The sequence below is a fragment of the Hemiscyllium ocellatum genome, chromosome 8 (genome assembly GCF_020745735.1).
Source record: "Hemiscyllium ocellatum isolate sHemOce1 chromosome 8, sHemOce1.pat.X.cur, whole genome shotgun sequence".
NCBI classification, from domain to species: domain Eukaryota; kingdom Metazoa; phylum Chordata; class Chondrichthyes; order Orectolobiformes; family Hemiscylliidae; genus Hemiscyllium; species Hemiscyllium ocellatum.
The window spans coordinates 48,827,686-48,855,595 of NC_083408.1; the positions used below are offsets into that span (position 1 = coordinate 48,827,686).

The 27,910-nt window shown below is 38.1% G+C and overlaps 1 protein-coding gene across 4 annotated transcripts in view; it reads right to left on the reverse strand.

The window, feature by feature from the left end:
* The window catches only part of cdin1 (CDAN1 interacting nuclease 1), a 159,406-nt gene that overhangs the window by 60,769 nt on the left and 70,727 nt on the right, over positions 1-27,910 (reverse strand). For all 4 annotated transcript variants that reach the window (XR_009644966.1, XM_060828930.1, XM_060828931.1 and 1 more), the window contains 4 exons: positions 24,688-24,767; positions 24,239-24,288; positions 17,999-18,066; positions 1,745-1,810 (listed from right to left, as the gene is read on the reverse strand). Coding sequence is in view for 3 of the 4 variants with exons in the window: in XM_060828930.1 (XP_060684913.1) it covers positions 1,745-1,810; positions 17,999-18,066; positions 24,239-24,288; positions 24,688-24,767 (264 nt within the window). In the remaining variant the exon portion in view is untranslated. The remainder of the gene's footprint in view (positions 1-1,744; positions 1,811-17,998; positions 18,067-24,238; positions 24,289-24,687; positions 24,768-27,910) is intronic.

Consider the following 27,910-nt stretch of genomic DNA (forward strand, 5'->3'; position numbering starts at 1 on the left):
TTAATGATGATTTATTACATACCAATAAATTCAGCTGCATGAAAGATACCTCAAGTTTCGATAGTAATAAGTGCTGACAAAAGGTATTCTTAAAGTTGCAATTTTAAAAGTGTTCTTGTCAATGAAAACATGGAAAAATCAGGAAATTCTGTGATATTCATGCATCAAATCTAAATTCTGTGATGAAGGGTGTACATACACACACACACACTTGGAATTTGGATTTCCGATTAGTGGCATATGGGTGCTAGGTTTTTTTTGTGAAAAAGTTTAAAAATTAACAAGGGCAATCCTCCCAGAACACTTACTTAAAACCAGTATGTGTCAGAGAGCAAATGATTGCAGGGACCTCTGGATTGTTAATGGAGTGTCTGTATAGTGTAGCATTTGTGACAGGAGAGAGAAAAACCATTGAGTCTTTAGCTTCAGCATAATCTAGGATGACCATTCTCTTTTAATTCAAAATCTCTTGGATTCAGTTCAAAGCAGATGCAACTGAAGACTCAAATAAATATAGGCTCTCCCAGAAAAGGTCACTGTTGAGAACAGTGAAGGAAATAATTATCTCAGTGAAACCTCCAGACTAGCAGTGTTTAGTTAGAACTCTGCAAAGTTTTAAAATGAGAAACTCTTAAGTATTCAGTTACTAGAGTGACTGGCCCTCATGACCAGAATTGTGAAGAAGCAGTAAAGTCCAACCTACAGAATCAATACAAAAGGGAATGTGTCTAGAATTTTGATCTAGTGTGAAGTGACAGCATAGTGGAAAACTTGAGATTGCATTTTGTGTGTAGTTTGAAATATTTTCAATGATATTACATTGGGTTTGCTGGATTTAGTTTATTTTATTTTTATGAGAAACTTACATTTTGTTGTTAAGAGCAAAACTGCAGCCTTGTGTGCTTTTGTTTCAGTGGAAGACAGTCACATTAAATTAATTTATTCAAATAAGTACAACATTTCATACTGAATCTACTATGTCATGTAGTAACATCAGCTGGGATCATAACAAGATGCCAATGTGAACAAGAAAGAAAATGCAACCAAAATAACATGGCAACTTTTCATAATTTTCTTGCCAACAAAAATGTGCCTTTTTTTTAGTTAACCTGCTTTTTTCTAATATACCTGTTCAGAAATATTAATACACACCTCTGGAGCAGGTGAGACTGTACACAGGTCTCCCAGTCTAGGGAGAGGGGTACTATTCACCCGATAGCAGTTATTCCAGTGATAATGATTTTCCTGCTTTATTAATTCTTTCAAAGTGGGAAGACTTGAGGTCCTGGTAAACAGATTATATGTACATGCATACATATATATCAGACACCAAATATGGACATTAAGATGAGGCAACAATCTCTTGTGCTTGACAGAAAATTTGAATTTTAGACTGATTGCAAACTAATAGTGCAAGAAATGGAAAATAATTCAAAGGACTCTTCAGGGCAAGAGCCTGAAAATACACAGTGCAGAGAAAGATACCTCATACAATAAGCTTGGCAGCAACGTTAGTATAAAAACTGCGATGGGGGACAGAAGAAGGAAAACTAAGGATAATGGGGAACAAGAAATGAGCTCAGATTGGCTGCAGGCAAAGTGTCAAAGTATCAAAGAGTCAAAGCTTCATTGTGATTCCTCCCATGGGATTTGATAACTTAGTAATTATGTGTAGAGTACAGTACATAAAAAAACATACACTTTTCATAATTGTATGATGAATTGTAAACAAGCAGAAACTTACCAACTGGTACCTCTAAAATTATGTCAGGAGTTTTGTCATAGCCCTTAGCACGCAATTGATCTTCATCTGTACAAATAAAGCAGAGGGAAGTAGAAGTAGAAGTGAATGAATCATGCACCAGTGCATTGCTACCATTCAATAGAATTCATTGGTATTCAGCTTATAAACAAAAACACCAAGAATAGGTTACATCAGAACAGAAACAAAATGTTTTCATAATGGACATGGCGCTTTTCTTAGTTTAAAATTTAATGAAGAACTAGTTCTAATAAATGAAAACAGAGGGCCTGATACAGTGATTAGGAGAAAGAGAGGACTGCAGATGCTGGAGGATCAGAGTCAAAACATGTGGCGGTGGTAAAGCAAAGCAGGTCAGGGAGCATCTGAGAAGCAGGACAGTTGACGGGCTTATGCCCGAAACAACAACTCTCCTGCTCCTCAGATGCTGCCTGACCTGCTGTGCTTTTCCAGCACTACATTTTTCAGCCCTGATATGGTGACCCACTAAACAAAAAAAGTAACTGTTCGGGGTGGGACAGTGACTCAGTGGTTAGCATTGCTGCCTCAACTCCAGAAACCAGAGTTCGATTCCACTCGAGTGACTGGTTGTGTGGAGTTTGCACATTCTCCCTGTGCGTGCGTGGGTTTCCTTCAGGTGCTCCAGTTTCCTCCCACAATTCAAAGATGAGCAGGTTAGATGCATTGGCCAAGCTAAATTGCCCATACCGTTGAGGAATGTGCGGGCTAGGTGGATTAGCCAAGGTAAATGCAAGGTTACAGAGATTGGGTGGATCTGGGTGGGATGCTCTTTGGAGAGTTAGTGTGGACTTGATGGCCGAATGGCCTGCTCCGACACTATAGGATTCTACTCTATTCTAACTTATGTTTGTGTGAAACTTTAGTGCAGCCTTTCATTTGGAAAAAAAATACGTAATGAATATTTATGTTAGACAGTTCCTGCTTTTTAAAAACACAGCAGGCTGAATTTTACAAAACTCGGCTATGTTAATTTCAAGAGTTTCATAGAGGGTTTCTCTCATGGGGTCTAGCGATGTACCTCCTGAAATTCTGAGCTTCTCATCTTGTTATATATGCATCACAGAGCTATACCAACGCTACTGTGTGTTCACCAGTGGTAAACAAACTTGCCACTGCCAAGACCCTATGAGATTTCCACTACTGGCGCCGTGTTTAATACCCAGCTGTGCGTACAGTCAGATTAGGTGTCACGATCAGTCACAAAGGCCTTTATAAAACACATTGTGGGAGGAAAACGAAACAGAAAAACTGAAGGCGGCGCATAGGTACAGGGATGACACTTCATTGGAAGTAGCTCACATTTGTAAATATATTGCTACTTAACATCATCACCTGTCTCATCAACTGTAATTGTAACTGCAGCTACAAGAATCAAGGCATACAGGCTACTCATTCTTAGCACCATACCATCCTAGAACCCTGTCTAGTGGCACTCTTCCCATAATGTGCAGTGTAGCATCACATGTTGTTGTTCAATGTAGAAGCATCATATTTTGGAAAGCTTTTATTGAACATCAGGAAGGGTGAATAATAAAAAAACAAAAAAGGCTGTATTTGCTTCCGGGAAATAAATAAAGATAGTTTGCCTTTTTAGAAACAATAAATTTGCAGTCAATGAATATTCACTTCATGCAACTCACATCTATTGGAAGCAAGTCGAGTGTGGTGTGCTGGAAGAGCACAGTAGGTCAGGCAACATCCGAAGAGTAGGAAAATAGACATTTCATTGAGAAGGTCTACTTGCCCGACTTACTGCGCTTTTCCAGCACCACTCTCTCGACTCTAATCTCCAGGATCTGCAGTCCTCACTTTCGCCTACTGGAAGCAAGTGTCAATTAAGTCCTCTCTAGTTTGTTGCACCCGACACTGAACTACTCTATCATGGTGAGTGTAGTGTTCTTCATTAACTCGGTTGATTGGATGGCTTGTTAGCAATGCAGAGTGATGTAAATAGCGTGGGTTCATTTCCCGCGCTGGCTCACGTTACCATGAAAGACTCTCCTCAACTTGTCCCCTTACCTGAGGCGTCATGACCCTCAGGTTAAACCACCACCAGTCATCTCTTTCTAATGAGAGAGCAGCCCCATAGTCTGGTAAGACAATGGCAACTTTCCCTTTACCTAATCTTCTACCTCAGAAGCCTGCCATTCCTCGCTCAGCTCTTCACCATCTATAACATTTTCTCTTTGCGCGCTCCAGGTGCACAAAGCAAATAATATAGATGTTAAGGGAGATGTTGCCTGAATTATCCAGGCTAACCAAAGCATCAAAATCTCATCCTTAGGAGATCTATCATTTACTCTACAATGACCCTGGCAGATGCATGGACTACATTATGCCTGAAATTTGGCCTCACTCAGGAGATTGTACAAGAGTCAGGCGTGATGGTTATTTAGGGTAGCCCTGATTTTCCAGTAACCATCCTTAAAAGGCATCCGACCCTTAAAATGAAACAGGAACATGAGAGTTCTAATGGACATTGGCATTTTGGCAGGTTCCATTTAAATTTCATTTACATCATAGAGCCCCAACATGAACATAGAACAGTACAGCATAGTACAGGCCCTTCGGCCCATGATGTTGTGACAAGCATTTATCTTAATCTTAGATCAACCTAGCCAACACACCCCTCAATTTACTGCCGTCCACGTGCTTGACCAGCAGTTGCTTAAATGGCGAAAGTGCCTCTGACCACCGCTGCCACTCACGCACCACACTCTGTGTAAAGAGCCGACATCTAACACCTCCCCTAAACCTTCCTTCAATCACCTTAAAATTATGATCCCTTGTGACAGCCATTTCTGCCCCAGAGAAAAATCTCTGGCTATCTACTCTATCTATGCACTACAGTGTGGAAGCCAGCCATTTGGCCCTTCAAGTCCACACTGACCCTCCGAAGTGCTACTCACTCATATGGATTGATGGAATGGAATCTTTTTACTTGATAAAGCCAGTCACATTATGATATGGCACTGACGATATTAAAGCAAACCATGTACACAGGCTAAAGTGCCCTGCACCTGAGGGAATGCCAGATGTGTTGCATGACCTTGTTACAGGGAAACGAAGCAAAGCGATGTGTTTTGCCACAAATTAGAATAGCAACAGTCTTGATGCATTTGTGAAGAAAACAATCTTAAATAATAAAAAACACAAGGACGGAGCGTGCTGGAAAACAGAACCAAAAACAGAAATTGCTGGGAAAACTCAGCAATTCTGGCCGTATCTGTGGAAAGAAAGCACAGTCAATGTCTTGAAATTGGTCACCCTTTTTAGTGCTACTCAGCAGACTCAATAGCAGCATTCAACATACACCTGGACATACAGGAATAGGAAGGGAATAGAGGGATACCGATCCTGTAAGTGAAGACAGTATTATAGTATGAAGGGCAAAATATGTCGGCACAGGCCTGCAGAGCCAAAGGGCCTGTTCCTGTGCTGTACTGTTCTTTGTTCTAAGTCCGAATTAGTCTATCAAAATGACCAATTTATCTAACTGATAGCTATTCAGAGCCACAGCAATTCGCACCAATTTTTGTCATTCACAGAAATTAGATAATTATTGCAGTACACAGTTTCAACAAAAGGCAGAGAAAGATTTCTAATCTATATTCCTTCAGAAAACCCAAATTATATACATGCTCATTCACGAAGAAGGCAGCCAAAAGGCAACTGTTCTGACAGCAGGTGGAAAATAAACAGACACGGTAAACAAAATTCTGAAGATCAAAAGTTCAGCGTGGGTTGAAGTATCTCATACTATTCCTCTCAATTTTTAGTACTCATGACACACTGCAATCTGTAAAGTGAACGTCGGTCTTTAATTTTATCGTTAAACTAATTTTTTTAAAATAAAATTCTTTTAAGCTTGACTGTGTTTTCTCTCTTCCATGAATGGAGGGAGGGAAAGAGTAAGATGGATGCTGTCAGTTTGCAGTTCTGGTGCCCTTGCTCCTACAGCAGTATTCGAAACAGCAGCATTAGAAACAGCAGCTCAATCGATCAGACACATTCAGGCAAAATTTCCTTAATTCTAAAATTCTTAGTGCCACTCAGTCTCAAATTCTCTCCCCCACTGTTCCTAAAAAAAAATTGGCACAGAAAAAAATATGCAGCATTTGATTTTCAAGTTGCAAAACTCTCCTGGTTTTTGACCAACGTAGCAATCCAGCTTCAATTTCAGTTTACTGACCCTAAAAGAAAAATATGTGGTTGCAAGACCTTCAATTGTGATTTGTTCACTTGGAGATTGCACAGTAGCTACTGGAGGTTGCTGCCATTTTTGGGAGTCCTGGTGCATTTGTTTCTCCTCAATTTTTCTATTTGTTTGTTGAATTGCAGCCACAGTGACAATAGACGTTTATGTGGCTGGTTCCATTGGTCATGGCTGCAATGAACTTGTGTCAGAGTATCATAAGCAGAACAAGTCCTGAGTAAAATTAGTGATCAGCATTCCTATCACACACAAATGTCAGTGTAGTGAAGTCCTTGAAACAGTGAGACATGGAGGACTCTGACAACAAGGGTCGCGGACTTTACTAGGACTTTTTGAGGTCACGGACCTTACTTTGATGATTGCAACACAAGTCATGTCATTTTGATTGCACATTTCTATATGTGATCAGAATGGAAAGTAAAACAGGTTGCATTTTGCAGAGTCACAGACTGAGCCTAAGGAGACCCTCTAAACCTTCATAGTAGTGTCTTTCTTGCACTCTGTCAGCCCAACAATTCCAGGCTTCCTCTTGTTCCCAGCCAATTCTCTCTTTTAAGTCTTAACCTTTCAACATTACCTCTAATGCTGTGCCAACAGGATTAGATGCTAACCATCGTGATGAACAGTCTCCTCCACATTGACCCTCCCACAGCAATCGACATCCTTCAATGCACTATCACCCTTATATATTGAGTGACCACCCCGAATCAATGTCTCACCGTCATCTTATCATGCTGCCTCTAAATCCCACAAGTGACATCTGCAGTAGTAGCCCTTGATAACCCACCTTAACTTTTGGTGAATATACTAAGGACTCACCGTGACCCACTCCCTCACTGATGTGAAAGGGTTGATGAGTGACCAGATCTCTGACTGAATACCTTCTGCTAATCCCCTGACTAGTTGTATTGGAACTTTGTAGCCTCTATTAATAGGGAATTACCAAACATTGGGTACCCAAAACAGCTGATTGACTGCATCCAAGACCTGGATTCAGATTGGACGCTATCCTGACTGACTGTTAGGACAATTCCTTACTGATGACAGTCACCTTTGAAACAGAAAAATCAATTTGCTGTAGAAATTCAGCAGGTCTGCCAACATCTATAGACAGAATGTTTGGAGTTAATGTTTCATGTCTAATGACCCTCCTTCTGAACCAACTATTTTTAAAACGACATCCCCTTCTTGGTTTGACAGAGGATTGGCCATTTGGTTGAAGCATATACAAAGTGTCTGCCATATCAGCTTCTGGCATATGCTGTAGGTGTGACATTGATATAGCATGGTGCCATACAGTAACATGTTCAGCCCATTGATTGATTGCTGCTGACAACAATGACAAGCTGTGTCTGCAGTAAAAGACAAACAAAAGTACTGTGAGCCTGTAAGTTCTGAATGAGATGGAAACGAGCTAAGAGGTAAGGTAAGGCAGGCAAAGGTGCTGAGAATCTCAGTAGGCATGAAGTGAATGAGTGATAAGGAAGTAGGCAAAGAGCCTTTAAGTGCACCCTGCTCTGATGCACCTGAGTCAGCATGCAAAATGGCCTGGAGGCAGCAATACAATGAAAAGCATCAGTGCACTTCAAAGTCCAGCACTGAAGTGGATAACTATTTCAAATGAGTCCGAGATATGTTATGGCGAGGCTAGTGCATATCTGATGCCAACCTGTAAGACAAATAACACAGGTGGTTGCTGCTTGTGCATGTGTCCTGAGAAGTTGGTGATTGCTGGATTAAATGCAGGCCTGGAGAAGTAAGCGGTGAGCTAGAGCTGCCGGTATCCACTCTGATTTTCATGTCAGCAATTGTCACTACCTAGTTTCTCTCTGCCATATGGGAGAAGAGCAAATATCACATTATTGATGTGAGGATAGGGAAGGAGATATCACTCTATGCAAAGAACTTCTCACCACTCACAATCATGACTCTCATTTCATCATTCAAATATTGGGTGGAAAATCTTCGGTGTCAAGAACCTAATTTTTCTGATCTTGCCATATTTTCCTGACTGACTTGCCATCTCCCTATTGTCCAAAGTCCTGGAAAATTCCAGACATGAGGACTAATTTGCCAAAGAAATCAGGCAATTTATAGCATTGCACTCCAAAGGAATCTGCCTGATTTTCCTTATATTTAAATAAATAGAAAGAAAATTGGTTCAGTGCTTTTAATGTCTAGCATTCTGAATATTGGAAAATTGCCCAGATCAAAGGGCCTAAGTGATTCAGTGAACTTGGATGCGTATATAAGAAAAACAACTTTATTAAGTCTGAGGTGATAATCGACTGAAACATGTAATGCATAATTACTACAGGCTCCCTTTGAAGATTTGAGGTGGGAGAAAACCAATGCTCAGATGCTCCTATAATTCATCAAAATGCTTCCTCTGACTGATTCAAATAATAGTCTAAAAGTAAAAGTATTGACTTCTTACAAAACATCAGTTTTTATATTTAATTCAGACAATGCAAAAGCTTACTGGTTTATGTGCTATTAAACACAATAATGTTTGTAACCCTGGCAATTGTCAGCATGCTCTGTTCTTGTCCAGTCAGTAAAGAGTCCTTGACTTTAAGTGGCTCACTGTTATTATTTCTGAAACACCTGATTTCTCCATTACATTTTGGGTGACCTGGTCATTCAATTCCAGACATGCCTTTCTGTCTTCACCCAACCTAAACTAATAGCTAAAACAAGTAACAGAGAAGGTTGTGTGGTCTCTCTTTACACCTACTGGGGCTGTTGACATTGTGGTACAGCCTACTCTCCTTTTCACATCACCTCTGATTAAAATTAATGGCCCATTCCACTGCTGGGTAGCCAATTTCCAATCCATTTATCAGCAGAGGACAGTACTTTCATGGCCAATGTTCTGAAACTCTGACAGTTTTGCTGTTGTGCCTCATGAGAAAATTTCAAGGTCAATACAATTCCATGTTCACATAACTTATACATCGTTAATTGCTGGAATTGTATTTGGTAGATAATCAGTATTTGCTATTGTGTCATAGCTACAAATGAAAACAAAAAGATTCCAAAAACACAAGTTTATCAATTGGATGGTTTGAAATATTTATACTGTGGACTGGTATTTGTGCAGAAGATTAAAACGAAAGTTATTATTTCCTCAATGCTTTGTTTCCAAATAAAGCATCTTTTCTTGTCGAAATTAAAGATTTCACTATGAAAGCATTCCACCACATTATCAATTGTTATTTCATGCATGAGTGAACTTCTCTATCACAATATAAATAGACCAGTTTACTATTTTTGTTTCAAATGTCACATTGAACATATCCTTCTCCAAGTTCTGTTCTATGCAGCAAATTCCATTTGAATTTTGTAATCTTCAGATAATCTAACTCCAACAATAAGATTAGACATTGGGTTTTGGTATGCCATCCGAACTAAATTTAAGGCTCAAACAGACAGATTTCTGGTCTCCCAGGGAATCTGGGTTATGGGAGCAGCTGCAAAATTGGAGCTGAAAATTCCAGTATGATTACAGTAGAACCTTGATTGTCTGAACGAGATGGGCAGGCAGTATTTTGCTCAGGTAATTGATTGTTCGGATAATCGATCTGATCGTAAACAAGCAGTAATTTATGAGTGCCAGTTATCTGAACATTTCTTGGTTATCTGGCAATGCACGCCATATTGCCATTTAACCAATAACTGATCTATCGTAAACAAGTGGCAATTTGAGTGCCGGTTATCGAACATTTCTTGGTTATCCAACAATGCATAACGCCATTTTTAACTGATAACTGAATGCTGAATTGCCTGATTCCATTTTTATGGGAGCTTGAGATCTTGTTCGGATAATCCGAAATTCAGATAATTGATGTTTGAGTAATCGAGTTGTACTGTATATTAAATGGCAGAGTGGGATCGATGGGCCATATTGTCTACACCTATGACTTCTTATGTTCTACAGTGTATTCAAACTGTTGCATCGGATTAAATTAAATAGCTATTTAATTTAATGTAATCACACTGATTCTTTCAAATTATGATAGTAAAAATTGTGTGTCTTCCTCAAATATTCTTTCCCCTCTCGCCTTAAACCTAGGAAAAATGACCTTGGCTATTCACACTATCCATGCTCATGATTTTATCAACCTCTATAAGGTCAGCCCCCAACACTCCAGGGCAAATAGACCCAGCCTATTCAGCCTCTCCTATTAGCTCAAACACTCCAATCCCAACAGTATCGTTGTAAATCTTTATTGAACCCTTTCAAGTTTAACATCTTTCCCATAGTATGGAGACCAGAATTGAATGCAATATTCTAAAAGTGGCTGAACCAATGTCCTGTATCTGCCAAAACATGACATTCCAACTCCTATACTCAATGCAATGACCAATGAAGGCAAGTGTGGCAAGTGAGCCAAATGGTTCTTTGCCACCCTGCAGGGCCATGCCATTACGTGTACAAGTCCTGCCCTGGTTTGCCTTACCTCATCTATTACTCCTCAGCCCATTGGCCCATCTGATCAAGATCCCGCTGTACTCTGAGGTAACTTTCTTCACTGTCCACGACATCTGCAAACTTATTAACCATATCTCCTATAGTCACATCCAAATCATTTATATAAAAGACAAAAAGCAGTGGACCCAATATTGATACTTGCTGTACACCGTTGGTCACAAGCCTCCAGTCCGGAAAACAACCCTCTATCACCACCCCATGTCTTATCTTCAAGCCAATTTTGTTTGCAATTGGCTAGCTCCTCCTAGGTTCCATGTGATCTAACCCTGCTAACTAGTTTACTATGCATAAGCTTGTCAAACACCTTGCTAAAGTCCATTTAGACAAACTGGAGCACTCTTCCCTCATCTGTCTTCCTTGTCACCTCTTCAAAAAAACTTAACCAAGTTAGCAAGACATAATTTCCCACATACAAAATCATGTTGACTATCCATAAGCATTCCTTGCTTTTCCAAATTTATGTAAATCCTGTCCCTCAGAATCCCCTCCAACAACTTACCCATCATTGATGTCAGGTTCACTGATCTATAGTTCACTGACTTTTCATTACCACCTTTCTTACGAACACCACATTGGCCAACCTCCAGTCTTCCAGCACTTCACTTATTGCTGTTGATGATGCAGGTATCACAACAAAGAGCTCAGCAATCTCTTCCCTAGCTTCCCATAAGATCCTGGGATACACCCGATCAGGTCCCAGGGATTTATCTACCTTTATGCGGATTAAGACCTCCAGCACCTTCGCTTCTGTAACATCAACACTTAAGACATCACAATTTATTTCCATAAAATCCCTCACTTCTAATGTCCTTCTCAACAGTAAATACTGACATGACATATTTGTTTAATATCTCATTTCACACGTAGAGTGCCTCGTTGATCTTTCATAGGTCCTAGTTGATCTTTTTCCCTCAATGAATTTGTAGAATATATTTAGATTCTCCTTAACCCTATTTGTCAAAGTATCTCGTGTCCCCTTTTTGCCCTCCTGGCTTTCCTCCAGGATACTCTCAATGCCCTGATAGTCCTCTAGGAATTCACTCGATTCTAGCTGTCATTACTTGACATCTGCTTCCTTCTTTTTCTTGACCAGAGGCTCAATTTTTCTAGTCATCCAGCATTCTGTACACCTACCAGCCTTGCCCTCCGCACTAACTGGAACCTAGTGTCTCTGAACCCCTGTTTTCTCATTTTGAAGGCTTCCCACTTTCCAACTGTTCCTTTACCTGCAAACAGCCTCAACCAATCATTTTTTGAAATTTCCTGCCTAATGTTGTCAAAATTGACATTACTTCAATTTAAATTTCAGATCAGGTCTATTCTTTTTCATAAATATTTAAAAACTATTATGATCATTTGCCCTAAAGTGCTCTTCCATTGACACCGCAATCACTTGCTCTGTCTTATTTCCCAAGAAAAGGCCAAGTTTTCCTCCTCTCTATTAAGTACATCCACATGTCAAGAAAATTTTTTGGTACACACTTAACAACACTACGGCAGTCTCAGTCTATATTCAATGATGGCATATCCACAATCTAACATTTAATCATATGATTAGATAACCAGCAATGTAACAATAGTAATGTTTTTTGATCTGAACTGACTATCATCTTCCACTAGCTGCAAATGGTCATGAAGAAGAGATCACATCCAGTGAGATACCACCTCTGTGAGCTTCAGCACTGAAATAAAACTAGTAAATCCTTATCTTCTTCCTCCATTTTAAAATTTTCCATTTCAATAAGCTGAGTCAGCTGACTGAGAGATAGTTATCAGTCAATCACCTAAGCTCAGTATGTGTAACTAGTGTGAGTCAAGATTAGATTACATTCCCGACAGTGTGGAAACAGGCCCTTCGGCCCAACCAGTCCACACCGACCCTCCGAAGAGTAAGCCACCCAGAACCATCTCCTTCTGACTAATGCACCTAACACTATGGGCAATTTAGCATGGCCAACTCACATCTTTGGACTGTGGGAGGAAACCGGAGCACCCAGAGGAAACCAACACAGACACAGGGAGAACTTGCAAACTCCATACAGACAGTCACCCAAGGCTGGAATCGAACCTGGGATCCTGGTGCTGTGAGGCTACAGTGCTAATCACTGAGCCAACGTGCCACTCATCTCAGCTCTATTTCAGAGACTGCCTGTTAAAAGCATGCAATCAGTAAGCTGCGAACAGATATCACATCTGGTGTGAGACACAGCCTGAGTGAATATACAGTTCAGGGAATTTGAAAAAAAGTGTGGGAATTCAGTGCAGAAGGAAAGATGTGTTTTTCGCTTGCAATTTTGATTCCTCGTTTATAAGGTCTTTTATAGGATAAATTGAAGCTCAGATTCGGGGCTCAAGCACAAAGGAAAGAGTGACAGCAAAGGAAAACCATAAATTTGTTAGTTGGTAATAGCAACCAATTTGACTCGATTATAGTTTACTTTTAAATGAAAGGTAAACAGGAAATACATAAATGTTACAAACTAAAAGAGATGCAGGGTGAGGTGATTTGTTGTACCTGCATGATGTGGGAGCTAGTGAATGCCATTGAAGCTTGTGGTGACCACATCTGTAGCAAGTGTTGGTTGCTTGACGAACTTCAGCTCAGAGTTGATAAGCTGGAGTCTGAGTTCCGAACACTGACACATCATGGACAGGGAGACTTAGCTATAATCTGTGTTCCAGGAGGCAGACACCCCCCTTACATTAACTATCTTGAATTCAGTCAGTGATCAGGGACAGGAGGGTGTAAAGACAAGCAAGGCAGATGGAGGGATTCAGGAGGTAGTGCTGAAGGAGCCTTGAGCTTGTTTAATAGTTTTGAGATTCTTGTTCCATGTGGGGATGATAGCAGGGTCTGTAGGAAGGATGAACAAATTGACTGCAGCATACAGGATGTGAGGCAGCAAACAAATCAGGACAGAGAAAAGGCATGTAAGAAAGGCACCATTATAACATTTACGGGAACTTCAATATGCAAATGGCCTGGGAAAATCAGGCTGGCAGTGGACACCAAGAAAAGGAATGTGTGGAATATCTACGGGGTTTTTTTGGAGCAGTTTGTGGTAAAGTCCATGAGGGAAAAGGCAATCTTGAATTTGGTTATGTGTAAGAGGCAGACTTGATTAGGAAACTTAAGGTGGAAGAACCCCTAGGGGCAGTGACCATACTTTGATAAAACTCATCCTGCAGTTGGAGAAGTAGAAGGTGGAATCAGATGCAAAGGTATCACAATTGAATAAATATAACTCAAAAATATGAGGGAGGAGCTAGCCACACTTGATTGGAAGGAGAACCTGGCAAGGAAGACAATGGCACGAGCTTTTGGGGGTAATTCAGGAGGCATAGCACAGGTCCATACTGAGAAAGATGAAACATACTCAGGAGAAGATGAGGCAACCATGGCTGACAAGCAACGTCAAGGATAGTATAAAAGCAATACAAAGAGCATACCATCAGGCAAAGATTAGTAGGAATCATTTAAAAACTGAAAAAGCAAAAAGTGGGGAGAAGATAAAATATGAGGGTCAGCTGGTCAACAAAACAAAAGAGGATTGCAAGAGCTTTTATTAGTTGTATAAAAGATAAGAGAGGTAAGAGTGGACACTGGACTACTGAAAAATGAGGCCGCGGTAGTAGTAATGGGGAACAAAGAAACGGCAAACAAACTGAATAGGTACTTTGAATCAATCGTCACAATGGAAGACACCAGTAATATACCTGAACTTTAAGAGATTCAGAGACAGAGATGATTGCAGTGGCCATTACTAAGAAGAAGGTGGTGGGAAAGTTGGAAGGTGTGAAGGTGGATAAATCATTCAGACAGATGGACTACACCCCAGAGTTCTGAAGGAGATAGCTGAGCAGATTGTGGAGGCATTGCTGGTGATCTTTCAGGAATCACTGGAGTCGGAGAGCATGTCAGAGGACTGGAAAATGGCTAATGTCACACCTGTGTTTATGTGAGGGAGGCAGAAACAGGAAATTATAGGCCAGTTGATATGACCTTGGTCGTAGGTAAGACTTTAGAGTCCATTGTTCAGTATGAGATTGCAGAGTACTTGGAAGTGCATAGTAAAACAAGGTTGAGTCAGCACGGCTTTGTCAAGGGATGGTCATGCCTGACAAAATTGTTAGAATTCTTTGAGGAGATAATGAGTCAGTTAGACAAAGGAGAGTCAGTAGATGTGATCTATTTGGATTTCCCAAAGGCCTCTGACAAAGTACAGCATTGGAGGCTACTCAAGAAGTGCCTATGGTGTTAGGGGCAAGGTACTGGTAGGATTGACTGACTGGCAGAAGGCAGAGAGTGGAGGAAAAACAGAAGGTATTTTTCAGGATGGCAGATAGTAACTAATGGAGTTCTGCAGGGGTCGCAACAATTCACGTTATACATGAACAACCTTGATGAAGGAACTGAGGGCATTGTGGCTACATTTGCAGACAACACAAAGATTGGTAGAAGAATAAGTTATATTGAGGAAGCAGGGAGGTTGCAGAAGGACCTGGACAGGCGGGTATAGTAGGAAAAGAATTGGCAGATGAAAAACAGTGTGTAAAGTGTGAGGTTAGGTACTTTCATAGGAAGAATAGACTATTTTCTAAATGGGGAAAAGCTTCAGAAATGCAAAACACAAAGGGACTTTGCTGTATTCATTCAGGATTCTCTTATAGTTGTCAGTAATGAAGACAAATGCAATGTTAGCATTCATTTCCAGAGGGCTAGAACACAAGAGCAGAGTTTTTCGCCTGTATCTAAGAAAGAATTTGCTGGTATTGGAGGGGGCCCAGCGATTTACAAAAGTGTTCCTGGGGAGGAAGGCCTTGTCATATGAGGAGTGGTTGAGGACTCTGGGTTTGAACTGGATAGAGTTTGGAAGGATGGGAGAGGGAAATATTATTAAAACTGACAGAATACTGAGAGGCCTAGATAGACTGGAGATGGAGAAGATATTTCCACTCGTGAGAGAGACTAGGACCCAAGGGCATAACCTCAGAGCAAAAGGATAACCTTTTAAATCCAAGGGGAGGAGGAGTTTCTTCAGCCAGAGAGTGGTGAATCTGTGGAACTCATTGCTGCAGAAGGCTTTGGAGGCCAAGTAATTGTATATACAAGACAGAAATAGATAAGTTCTTTACTGGTAAAGGGATTAAGGGTTACTAGAAGGCAGGAGAATGGGTCTGAGAAACAGCAATCACAATCAAATGATGCAGTAGACTTGATGGATCAAATGATCTAATTCTGCTCTTATATTTTATGGTCTTATAAGTCCACTTATTTACCTTTCCTAGTGTTTAGTAGGCAAATTTAAATCACTGAGAACAGGCTGAATATGGATTGTTTATTAACAGACAAAGCAAATGAATGTACAAAGTAAAAATAGGAACCTCAACTAACTGCTTCAATTAACGTTAAATTGCTCTTCCTGAAGAAGTAGAATAATAAACCGTGCTACATCCTTCAGAATTAGTGGGGAAACACTTTATATTGGCCAGTGTAGGATTAAAATCGTAAATGGGTTTGTTTGGCACCTTGACATTGTTCAGCACAATTATCCATGTATACTTTTTCTACATGTTCATCCTGTTTTTGTTGCTTTCACTACAGGAAACAGCTGCACTGTCTCTGACACTTTCCTAATTCCACAACTCACCAACATACCCGTCAATGGAATCAACTACCAACTTTTCACCATAGTGAAATCTCAAGCGAATAGATCATCACAATGACAATGTGTGGATATTTTTAAGAAACTCAAGATGAGATAATTAATTAATTATTGTCTTAAAACATTAAGTAATCACATCTTCAATACCTGGACTATTAAAAGATATGCTCTTCATTATATTTATGGTTACAGAATTAACAAATCAGGATTTTAATTAAAAATATACCACTTAAATGTAACCCATTTCTAAATTTTACCCAAGGGAACATGGTCAAAACATTGAATAAATGACATCTGGGTAGGTAAGAAAAGCTATAAACCAATAATTAAGACATAGAGCGTCCATCATGACTCTGAATCCCATACAAACTTATGCACTGCCAAAATAAACAAATAAATGATTGTTGATTTGCATCATTTTTGAAATGGAACTAATATAATTCTGAAAATCAGTTAAATCTTAAGAAAATTATTAAAACAACATTATTAAACGCTTAAAAGAGGTTTCCAGAACACAAATCGATCCTGATCATCCAGATGAGGGATAAAATTGTGTTTCAGTTTTCAAATTAGAAATTTAACAGAAGGTTTGAGTCATTGGGATTTCCAGTTTTACTTTATAACTTGTGTATGCGAGCAATGCACAGAGAATAAGAGTAGATAGATAAAGGGCATTTCTGTTCCCAACTTCTTCTTGTGGAACCACAACACCCATTTTTCTTTGAAAATGAGCTATTTACTAAAATGTGAAAATATGTTTTAAACGTTCTCTGCTGTGATTCTGTAGTAATGTCCATCAAAATACCCAAAAGGGGAACCAACTGTCTCAATATACCGTACTTGCACACTCAATAACTCAGTGATCTAACTAATCTTTGTACTATGTATTAGTGTGCGGAGTTCAAGGTTGTTGATGCTAAATGTATGCTATTGCATCAATGTACTGAACCACAGAAGATACAGATACCTGTGAATACAACATAGTCAGTGGCACGTCACAGCCCCAGAAAATATTCACTCTTTAGTCAATTGTATCAATCAAGTGACAGTCATGTATTGGACTTCAGGAACATACTGTACCAAGGCAGACAAGAAATTCAATGGCTATTCAACATTATTCACGAGACAAACACTTTGTCCCCTTTTGCTGTGATAGTTTATGGCCAACAATGGGTAAAATAAAACGTAATTCTAAAATAGAAGGCAATTTAATTTTGTTTCAGATACTTGATATTTGTGCATAAAAGTAACAACACAAATGTTTATACTAGCAAAAGACAAAATAATTCTCTAAAATTAATTAACCACTCAAAAAAAATTTCAGTAGCCACTCAGGACTGAAAACGGCATTTTTGCAAGTTCAAAAATGCAAGCAGCCAAAGTTTTTAAGCAATTCACCATCTCAAGAATTGAACAAATAGCCTTTAGTTTATCTTCCTTCCAAAATACCTTCTCCACATCAGATGGTTGCTTCCTCCTACTCCATTTCTTTGATATGTAAACCACCTTTTAAGCATGTTTCCCTGTGCTACATTTTAAGTCTCTAAAGGCAAAGATCATACATATAATCTCAGGATAGCAAAAGCATTACAGAGCGGATATTAAAAAGGTATTTTCCAACTACTTATTCCATAAAATATTAATTACAAGTTTGTACGTGTACTGTATAGGAGAGTATTCGGTATCCGATTTCCTGTCTAGTCCTAAATCAATATAAGATAACATGCGCAGCATCAATCATCTTAGCTTTTCTTTCAGGCTTATAGATACAATGCACATATTGCACTTCTCCTTCAAGTAACAGCTGTGAAATTAATCATTGATGATCAAATTCTTACCTAAAAAGGACAGTCCTTTTCTTTGCAACTTTTCACGAAGCAGAATTTCATGCTCCTGTCCAATCGCACTATAGATAGCTGGTTAAGGAAGGCACACATGTTGATACATAAAACTGAAATAATGGTTGGTCAGAAAGTGTTGCTTTCAACATTTTTAACTGCACACTGCATTGGATAAACAATAAGATAATCAATGCCGATACAAAGCCCTTGGTGGTTCAAGCAAAGCATTTGGATTAACTAAGGCAGGTAAATGCTTTGTTACATGAAAAAAATTAATTTCAATAATAATGCTATATAAATCACATGCTGGGGCTACAACTTGTTTAACAATACCTTAATTAGAACTTAAAATATTGAACAAATATGTACACAAAGAATTATTTTAAATTACGCTTGAAACTTTTGCAAAGAAATTCGAAGCAATAGGTCAATGTATAAATTATTTTAGCTATTAGGGTGGCTCTTGAAAGCAATAGATGCAGTATTCAGTGTGAAATACTTTGCAATGGTAAAGCAGGTTGGTTGGAATGGTCCACATTTTAGCTGGCTGGACTGTTAGTCAATTTCAACCAGGTTATTTGATAGGCCATTATCATGATTTCATATAATGCTTGAGGCTAAACGGATTATATTGGCTGGAGAAACCATTTCTGATTTATGCTGTGAATATCATATAACTACAGTAACAGCACAAGGTAATTCTTTGTAAAGGAGTTTGGAACATTTCTAAGGGACATGATAACATGCTACATAAATGTGAGTTAAGATTTTGTCTCACGGCTTTTATTGCAAGTGTATGAATTTGAGTGTAAAACGATCAATAATTGTATGGCTGAACTGCTCACTGGCTCTCTCTTGTTTAGGTTCAGGTGAAGAATGCCATTTGGGCAAGGTAGCAATTAAGTGTCAGCGCCTGCAGAAATCATGTCCGATCATAAGTCATTCCCTTCAAGTGAGAGATACATTAGGAATGGAAAAGAGAAAAAGAACAATCTAAATAAATATATTAAAAAAAAACCTCAAGTACTGAATAAACATTAGCTGATGTCATTGATAATTGTGGCATCATTGCTATATGATCTACAAGGGAGAAAAAACACCTGTAAAATGTCCTCAGCAACTTTCCAGAAATAACCTACTATTTGTGGAAAATCAATCAATCAGTCTTTCTGGCATTTATGCTGAAGTTGACATCATTTTGTTCTTGGTGCTTCTCATATATTTAAATAGCTAAATTTAAAATCATTATATAATCCTTCACAAGGTGTTATCCACACAAAATCTAACTTGAAATTGATTTTTAAAAAAATCATCTGCCCATTAAAGCTGTAGAATTTTCAATGTTAAACAAATTAATTTTTGTCTTTATGAGTTAAATTATTCAAATATCAATACTATAAGTAAGCATTTTCTTAAATTTAAAAATCAATACTGTGTAAAGAATACTAATTCTTTATAACAGTTTTTGATAAATAACATATGCATTATACACACTTCCTTGAGTGGACTGTAAAATTGTTCAATTGCTCATTATGTTTACTGTAATGTCAGTGGGAGATCTTCCAATAGAAATATCAATGTTAATTTAAAGACCCACTTCTACTGTTCCCTCACCAAGTGGTTGATTCCTGATGAAGGGCTTATGCTCGAAACGTCGAATTCTCTATTCCTGAGATGCTGCCTAACCTGCTGTGCTTTGACCAGCAACACATTTGCAGCTGGCATTTCCTTTCCCCCAATTACGAAAACTACTTTCTGAAATAAATGTGCTGCTATTTTTATTTCACAGTGACCAAAACAGCTCATGCTTTAAATAAGAAAAAAAGTCGACAGTGTTTTAAACTCAACGGTTTCAGAAATAAAATTAAGAGGCGGCATTGGAAAGACATATGACCTTCTGCAAGTTATCATAAATAAAACAAAGTGTTGTATGTAAAGTTTCAAGAATCGTTGTGATGACAGCTGCATTTATTTAAAGAGACATTATGTACTCATAACTTGAAAAGGATCATAATCAATTTTACCCTTTCATTTCAGATTATATATTAATTATTTCTGAAAACAGTGAATTCTGAAATGCCATCATGATAGTAGTTGAGAGTTTATTGATAATAGAGACAAAACTAAGGAGATTAAATTCATAACCGAGTTGATAGCATTTTTATTAAATTGTGAGGCATTAGCTGTGTTTTATAAATTCAATTTCCTCACGTAATTGCTATGTTGTTATGTTTCCCCTATAATGTTACCAGTATTCAGTGTCTGCCTCATTTTAAGAAAAAAGGTAAAAATAAAGATAAAACAACAACAGTATTAACACAATTTCTGATTTTTAAAGTAACCTGATAGCAGTGGCCTCATTTTAGCAAAAAATTGGAACACAGAACAGCATAATGTAAGATTTTGCATGCAGCACTTCTGCTTTAATGTTGAACATCAACATCAAATCAAATTCTGTATTCTAATCCACGTGAATGATCTATTGTGTTGTGGGGATTTTAGGCATGCCATAGAGGTGAGCTGAGTTAATGCAACTGGTAATCAGTGTGCTGGATGAAAGTAACAATGTATTGATGTGCTTTGGTTATTAAATGCTCATCAGGGTGTTTTTTTTAAGCTGTAACTGTCAGTAACTGATGAGGAAGAAACACATTGCTATCACAAAATGACTTTAGCTGGGGGTGTTATCAACACCACTAGACAGGATCAAGTAAACTGTTCCCAACCTATCAATCAACAAAGATCACTTTACACTCTTGTACTGATGCACAACATCAAAATATCTTATTTCAACATTCCTTTACTAGGAGGTCATAATAAAGAACCCATTCGCACAAATGTACTTTATGCAATAAAAGTAACAGAATAAATAAAATCAGTTGGTTTGTACTTACACTGATATTTATTGATGTGTGTCTCAGATCGTCAGATCCCTCTGAACGAAAAAACTGCTCAACCCTCTCAATTCAATGACATGGGAAGGAAGGAATAATCACCCCATCAGAGAAAGGTCAGAATGAGGAGCAAAACATGAACAGCTGTTACTTGAACTGACAAAAAAATTCAAGTAAGACACTGTTACTGCGATCTCAGTGATGCCTAAAATATTCCACATAAAATGGTTCGATAAGAAAACCTTAGAATAGGTTACATTCAAGTTATAAGTGAGTGACCAAGGCATTTGGACACAGGGATAAAAGAGCCACATGGGTTCATAAAGACTACAAGTGCATTAAAGTACATCATGCAGAGGAACAGTATCAGTGCAACCCTGACCTTGTGTAAAAAGAAACTTACTAATAAAATCCAAGAATTTGAGGTTATGTGAAGTGCAATACTATTGACAAGTGCAATCTCAAACAAACTGTTAAATCAGCTAAATGACAAATTTAATGCATAGCTTATAGAACTACTGGAATTCTGTAATCACTAGGGGGAACAAATGGCAAGTAATAACCATACGATACAAGTGCCAGCCAATGCCCATCTCAAATAACAGAATCTAATTAATCAGCAACCTTAACATTCAATGGCATTATCATCCAGGAATCCCCCTTTATCAACATCTCAGGGGGGGTTGCCACTGACCAGAAACTGAACTGGACTTGCCATACAAGTTCAGAGCAGATCAGAGGCTAGGCATCCTGCAGAAAGTAACTCAACTCCTTACTCCCAAAGTCCACATCATCTACAAGACACAAATCAGGAGTATGATGGAATACTCCCCATTTGCCTGCATGAGTGTAGCTCCAATAACATTCAAGATGCTTGACACCATCCAGGACAAAGCAGCCTCAAACATTCACTCATTCCAGCATCAATGCTCAGTAGCAGTTGCGTGTCCCATTAATAAAATGCACTACAGGAATACACCAGAAGATCTTTAGACAGCATCTTCCAAACCCACAATCACTTCTGTCTAGAAGGACAAGAGCATAAGTTACAGGGGAACACCATCACTTGCAAGATGCTCTCTAAGCCACTCACCACCCAGACTTTGAAATATATTGCTGTTCATTCAGTGTCACTGGGTCATAATAATTAAGAGTTGGAATAAAGTAAATCATTGTAGAATTAACAACATTTGCTTGGAAGAGAATAATTATTAAATCATAAGGATCAGATAATATCAAGTCACTCCTGCTTCATTTTCACAGTATGAAATATCACCAGCAATTAAAAACAGAAATACTGGAGAAACTCAAAAGCACGGTGGCTCAGTGGTTAGCACTGCTGCCTCACAACGCAAGAGACCCGGGTTCAATTCCTGCCTCTCTGTGTGGAGTTTGCACATTCTCCCCGTGTCTGGGTGGGTTTCCTCTGGGTGCTCGGATTTCCTCCCACAATCCAAAAATGTGCAGGTCAGGTGAATTGGCCATGGTAAATAGCCCATAGTGTTAGGTGAAGGGGTAAATGTAGAGGAATGGGTCTGGGTGGGTCGTGCTTCGGTGGGTCGGTGTGGACTTGTTGGGCAGAAGGGCCTGTTTCCCCACTGTAAGTAATCTAATCTAAACAGAATCTGTGGAGAGAGAAACAGAGGTAATATTCCATGTCAAATGAAATGTTTGTTCCAAAGAAATTATTTATAGTATCTTAAGCTTGAGTAAACACTGTTATAAGACCTGCTAAAACGCTCCACTTTTTCCCCTCAACTATCTCCTTGCCAGGATGTCTAGCTTATGTATCTAAATACCAGTAAATCTGAAAGCACAGTTTTCATCTCAACTCAAACTATGCACACTTGTCACTCATTCCAACCTCTCCTTGGCCAATTACTAACTAAAGCTGAACCAAAAGCTGTCCAAAACGCTGAAATTCTGTTCAACCTACAGTTATGCTTCAAATCTTCAGTCATTAAAATCAGCTTCTTCAACTCTGCAATTCTTCCTGCCCTGACCAGCACTGAGATTCTTATCAATATTTTGTTCCTTCAAACCAGATTTATCTAATATGGCCTTCTATCCCCTATTAACTTAGCTGCCTATAGCATGCATTGCAACAACTCTTGCTTACCTATTAATTGCCATTTTCCTTTTGGAATGTTCTATATTAAAATTATGCATCCATCTTTGTCACTCTATAGTCTTGGTCCACTTGCAGTTAGTAATCTCTTTCTGCCTCAAATATTAACCGATAACCAATAATTAAAGATCTTTGCCCCATTGGTGATGACACAGATTGGTGTTGGCAAAGTCTGACTCTTTAGAATTGCTTCCTGCAATAATGTGTACCTTCACAATTAAGACTTTATAGTCAAACCTTCAGGCAACCTCTCTGAAATGTCCATTAAATTATTCTTTGCATAATTGACTAGCATATTTATTTCTGCCCTCCAATCAAGCATGATTCTTCATGTTGAATATGTTGATGAAGAATCCAAGTTGTTCATTTATGGAATTTTCTTTTTTGTCTATAAAATCAGCCGGTACTCCATTAACTCAGAAAATAAAAAAATGGATTTCTATTAAACCTTTCAGTCTCTTAAGGTCCCTTAAAGTATTTCACACTGAATGAAATATCTTATCAAATAGTCACCATTGTGATGTAGAGAAATGCAGCAGCTAAACCACAAAGTTTTTTTTTGTGATGCTGGTAAATGCTTGCAGTAAGACTAGGAATCTCCCTTGCTCCTCAAAAGAAAATAGATAAGATGTCAAACGGAAGTTCTGTCTAACAGTGTGGCCCTCCCTCAACCCTGAACTGAAATGTCAACCCAGATTGTCTTCAAGACGCTGAATTAAGTCTGGAAAATATAAAATTCTGACTGGAGGCAAATGCTATCATTCAGTCAATGCTGAAACTGTAGAAGCTACATGGTTAAATAAAATCAGGACAATTGTTTTTAAAACTCAAACTACATTATAAATGTATGCTTTTGATACTCAAACGAATACTCAATTTAAATGTCTACTAGAGTTGAGTAAACATACATAGTAAGTTTTTATTAAAGACAGGTCTGCAAAATTGTGTAAAAACTGCTGCAATTTAGTCAAAGCCTTAAAGCAGTGAATTCTGCAATTCTTTCCACCTTACAAATATATCATGTTGTCCATACTGAATTTCTGCAGCTAAGAAGGAATAAGATTTGCTGTGACCCTTGTTGATTGAAAATACATGGATAGGGTATGAAACACATGTTATGTGAAGCAGAACTTGATGTCAAGTTAAGCTAGACACATCTCATCTACAGAGTCATAGCTCGTCAATTTCAGTCCTAAATTTTATGGAAAAAGATACTGTTTGATGCAGTCTACCAATGGTCCATAACAGGAGTCGTTCACCGTACACTGCAAGCAAATAAGAGATGAAAAAGTGCATTAAAAATGTAGTCAGATAATCCACTGGTAAATCAGATAACTATTATGGCAAATAGCATTCTGAGAATTGCAATTACAATTTACAGTTCCTGAGTATGGTTCAAAAGACTGTCAAGGACTGTTCAATTTTAAAATGTAAAAATTACAACCTGCATAGCTTGTATGAACAATAAAGGAAACTGTTAAAAAGGAAAAAAAGCTTTTATACGCAAATAGTTTATTGGCTTTGCTGTGAACTCTGATCTGTATGAAGGTTTACAGTGACAGTAATTAAATGAAGTATAAAGTCTTTTACTTTAGCTGTGAGAGTGTGAACCGCTATTTAACACAAAACGTCACTAGAAAAGATAACTGTGATTAATACAGTACCTGATAGACTTGATTAGCTAGAACCCTGTCAGGAATCTGAGATGGGTCCCTTAACATGCCATTTATGACAGGTTTGCTCGCTAGATAGGGATAAAAAAAAGCGTTAATATATTGTGCTGTTCTATTTCAGATTACAGATAAAGTAGTGAATTTATCTTGCGTTACACATAGTATGAATAGGTTACAATGCCTCTCAGCTTTTTGAACTCATTAAATCAATTTTATTTAACTAGTTTTCATAGAGTAACGTTAAGTGAACATGTAATAATTCTGCAGGGATATACATTGAAAGGCTTCAACTCAGGCCAACACCAGTAAACCTAATCCAATTGAAAATACAAATATTAAGAATTATTTACAAATTAGTACAGCTCATTGAAAAAATTGTTTTTATTTTTTAAAAAAAATCTTACTGAGGAAAATAGGAAAGACATTAGAAAGGTTCACCTGAGTTCCAGAATTTTCTTTGCAATGTCTATGAAATAGGCAGTTTTACCTTGATTTTGGTATGCATCTTTAAATAAGTATTTAGATGTAACACAACTTTCAGCTGCATTGTGATTGTTGAATACCTAACAAAACAATTTAGTTTTTACTTGACTAATACAGTATGATCTTTACTATTCCCGTGACAACACAAATAAAGTCCAACTTCCCATATACTTCCCGACTCTCCCCTCTATGTTATCAGCTACATGTCAAGGCAGCCTGCTTCAATGGAAACTTGATTGAAACTGCCCACTCTCATTTCAGTTGAAACCTTTAACAGATGTCAAACTAGACTGATCATCTCCAGATTGCAAAGATGAAAGGTCAGTTTTGTCACGTATCGTGCCATTACTCTCTAAATTCAAAAAAAAATTTTGACTTAAAAAACGTCAAGTGACGAAACCAATGGCATGCAAGTTACAACCAAACACACTGTTTGAATGAGATACTAAACTTTCATTGGTTTCTAACAGCTGCCTGAACTTTAACATTACATATCTTACATACATGCAACTATGCACATTCCAATGTGCTTGAGGGAAGCAATCTTCAGAGAACATGAGCAAATAGTAACTATCTCCAAACTCTTTAGTCTTGATGCATGGCTTCATTCATAAAAGGGATATTAAATGTATTGCAAAGTCAATAGAGATATCAGATGTATTTTCGTTATCAGAATTTAAGGAAGTACATACATTTATAGAATCTCTTATCTCATTTCAAAGTCATTTTCATCCTATAAATTACTTTTTTGAAATATAGTTGCATTGTAATGTGGTCATTATGGCAGGCTACTTGAGCACACAAGATTCAACTAACTGAAAATTAGAAAAATGACCAAATCAAGTTTTTAGTTTTGTTGTTAGGGAGGACACTGGTATAACTGCATCATCTTTTTCTAATAGCCCACTAGCGTGTGAGCCAGTGGGATGGGCAAGCTGAGTCTCAGTTTAGTGTCTCAGATAAAGGAATACTGACTCAGTCAGGTTTCTTCCCCTTTTGAGAAAGTGAGTAATTATGAGGGGTTGTGAAGAGTTAAAAAAAAACTACTGCAGAAAGAGGTGAAAAATGTAAATGAATTCTTACATGAGTGCAAACTATTAAAAGAGCATGTTAAAATTTGTTAACTTTTGTTAGTTAAATAATGTAAGTTCAAAAAATTCATAATATTAATGACCTCCTGTAAAATTTCTCATGCATTACATCCAAAAATGTTGCTTTTCTCCAAAACAAGACTGAAATCAGGTGGATAGTCCAGAAAAAACAGGGAATGTTGGATATATTCAACAAGTGTAGCTACAGAACCAAAAGTAAACTTTCAGGCTGGTGACCCTTGAAGAAGGCTTACTCATCTGTGATAGAGTTTCCATTTGTTTCTTTTACCTTGTTTACCATCAACATTTTTCAGTTTCCTTTTCCACTTTTGTTAATCTGAACATTCGCTTTTACAGACACTTCCCCTTGATCAGCAACTATTTCCAGCTTTGACTTGTTTTGCTTGTATTTCAGCTGGGTTTCCATCTTTTATGCTTTGAATCTACCATAATTACATCTATCTCCAAGATATTCAGCATTCCTTGAACCACCATTCTTGTGGTATCCCCACTCACTTAACATAATATACCATCAAATCCAGTCTTGAATTCTCTCTTCAAATTCACTATATCTCAAAGCTACTCTCGTCTACAATTTCACCTCATTCGTTACCTGATTCAGCACTTTACCAACAAACTTTATCTTTTTCATTTCAGGTATCAAGAATTAAACACTTCATCAATTCATGGACACGAAAACATTTGTTTGATTAATCTTCATCTTCATTTTCTTCTGACTTTATCCTATTTTTCTATTCTCACTAATTACTATTTTTTTTCACAATCCCCTCTGATGCTCCCTACTAGCCCTGAACAATCACTTCTCAGTAAAGGTGTCAGTGCCATTACCTTACCAACCTTCCCCACCTGAAATCAATCAGTTTTAAGCTGAACGTAATATTGAACTCTTCTTAGCTGCCTTCATCCCTACTCCTTTTCCAAATAGTTGACCTGCCATCTTCCAAAATCTTCAACCATCTGAATGCTTTCATGTTGTATCTTCCTGTCTCCAGCTTCTTTATTTCTTTGCTAACTTCATTCATTCTCACTTATCTCTCCAAAATTTACAACACTTCGCTCCATTGTCTCCAGACTGCTTCAACTGCTTTTTCAAGATTCACATGGAGGATTTCTGATAAACCCATTGTTTTAGCTAGTTTTTGACACCAAAACAGATTTCCCCAATCTAAACTCAAATCTTTTCATCTCATCATCTACAACAGCCAGGTCAGCAACAGGGTTTTCTGCTTTTTTTGTTGAATAGAGGACCAACCAGTCTCCATGGCCGAGCTTGTTCTCACATCTAACATTTTTTATTGCAAAGATATGCTTCATTCACAGAATTATCTGTAAGTCCATACAACGGTCCAAATAAATAGACTTTGCAGAAGTACTACATTTGGAATTTGGACACTCCTCAGAATTTCCATCCAATTGCAACAAAAGGCACTCTGTAATCATGCAATTTACATTCCCTTAAGGGACCAAGGGAGTCTCAAATCTTAGCAGATCCACGGCAGAAAGATTTTTGTTATTAGTGAGGACGCAAATAATATTTTAGCAGAAAGACAGTGGTCTTTACCCACTGTGCCTTTGTGGCAGCTGCCCTCAACTTTATTTCATCCCCAGCACATAGTCCT